A 2,042-nucleotide genomic window follows, 5' to 3' on the forward strand; every position below is an offset into this window, starting at 1 on the left:
ACGATATAACGAATAAAATATCTAATTATTCTTATTATAATGTTTTACTATATCGCCCAAAAAATTGTTTTTCGCCCCCCAAAATATAAATTGTTACAAATCGCCCCCTCAACATGGAGAAACGCCCACATGGGGGCGATATCGCCCCCGTTGAGAAACACTGAATTAGAGAAACGTTTTCAGATTAAATTAACTACTTAATGGATGTAATTACTGTACTAAAATTTTAAGTCAAAATATTAAGTAATCTTTAGAAAATTATTCTATGCAAAGATAAAGATTCTAGTATAGAGTTTTTTTTGTTTCACGGGCAGATCACTAGTGAAAAATTCGAAGGGATTGTTTGCGTGGATTCGATCGATCCTCAGTCTCCTACTGCGATAGACTGACACCTTAACTATCTCGCCATCTGGCTGTCGAATAATGGATTAGGTTTCAGTTATCAAAGGGTAAAGGTAACCGAGTGTATAAAACGGACAAATACTAGCTAGCTGGCTGGTTAAGGCGTTAGCCTTTTGCTTTGGTGAATCACTATCGAATCTGGGCAGTCGAAAATTCTACAAATTTAGGAAGTGGTCTGTCCCGGATATGTCGCCTCATTATGTACTTAAGCGATCCCACCATGGGCTTGGAAAAAGAGTTATTGGACGGAAAGAATTCCCCAAAAAGACTCATACGACAGGTAAAAAATATATATACATGTTTATTAAGTTGATCGACGCATTTACACTCGTATATACAAAATTGAGTTCAGTAAACCGTAAGGGAAGGATTAATTGCGTTGGAAAATGAATTCAGTTTTTAAGATTTCGGGAAACAAACGACGAATTAAGCTTCGTTTCTTAAAAGTTTTCGTAATGATGTATAAAATACGGTAATTTCCGTCTTTTATTGACAGTTTCACACGCTCTACTGATACTTTTCGTTAGAGACGAAGGACCGCAACTGAATACTCCGATCTTACTCACCTGTGGAAAAGATAAATATAAAAATAGTGATTTTCATTTGATTGATTACGGTTACTAAGTCGAATATACTTACGTATAAGTGCCGTTGCTGTACGAAATTCAAAAATGACGTCATATCGGGTCTTCCGAAATGGTTGATCGCTTTTAATCCGGTGAACATACTTCTGTTAGATATTCTTTGAAAATGATTTTCGCAAATATACTGAAATTCGATTTGAAAACATAAGTATACAATTCGATTTACTGTTAAATAAATTCTATCAACTGGTTCTTTCTATGATATCTTAAACTTAAGGATTAAAATAATAAATTAATAATCACATACCAGCATAGTCGTTCTGAGATCAAATTTATGAAAAAACTGCGTAATGAAAATATGAATTTCCAAGACACCGGTGACATCTCTTCTCTCGACGTCCCTTAGTGCATCGATAAACCATTCGAAATGACGATGAGAGGGGCAAATCCATAAGAAGTAAACCTGAAAATTAAAGGATTAAAGGAAAAAAATGATTTCATTAGAAATATTTGTCATTTATTCGTTAATTTGCCGATCTCAATTACTAGGAGATGACAAATAATTTAAATGATCACATTTCTAAACATTATCAAATTACAATAATTTTATTAAACTTTAATCATTATGCACACGACGAGACGAGACGAGACAAGACGATCATCTCTATCTCCTGTAGCCTATTTCAAGTTTACGCGAAAGGCAAAACCGCGAACAGAACAAAATACTAATGAGGGTAATTCATTACTCTCATTCGTATTTGAGTAATGCCTCGAGAATATTGTGATGTCTTTCGTGGCAATATTGTCATGTAAATACCTTAGAAATGCGCATAATATATAAACAGGGTGGTCTGTTTTAATTAATCTACTGAAATAACTCGAAAAATATGCATTCTACAAAAATATCCAGCAACGAGTTGGGTAACTTTCCCGGCGAAAATCATTAAGACACTAGCACAAAATTAAAATTGTCTGCGCGCCATCTGTTATGAGATTTTGTTAAAAAATAACTTTTATGTTATCTATATCTATATCTATTTTATATACAATGGTGCC

General features: G+C 33.9%; 1 protein-coding gene across 1 annotated transcript; it reads right to left on the bottom strand.

The window, feature by feature from the left end:
- Positions 1-683: 683 nt before the first annotated feature.
- Positions 684-1,449, bottom strand: LOC111617554 (dual oxidase-like; the record flags this gene model as incomplete). The annotated part of the gene is made up of 3 exons (XM_023358834.1): positions 684-968; positions 1,042-1,170; positions 1,294-1,449. Coding segments are annotated over 3 exons (411 nt in total), but the record flags the coding sequence as incomplete, so codon positions are not given.
- Between the last annotated feature and the right edge of the window lie 593 nt (positions 1,450-2,042).

This window comes from Centruroides sculpturatus, unplaced genomic scaffold, assembly GCF_000671375.1.
Source record: "Centruroides sculpturatus isolate CEXI.00-Female unplaced genomic scaffold, Cexi_2.0 scaffold6977, whole genome shotgun sequence".
In the NCBI taxonomy this organism is placed as follows: Eukaryota; Metazoa; Arthropoda; class Arachnida; order Scorpiones; family Buthidae; genus Centruroides; species Centruroides sculpturatus.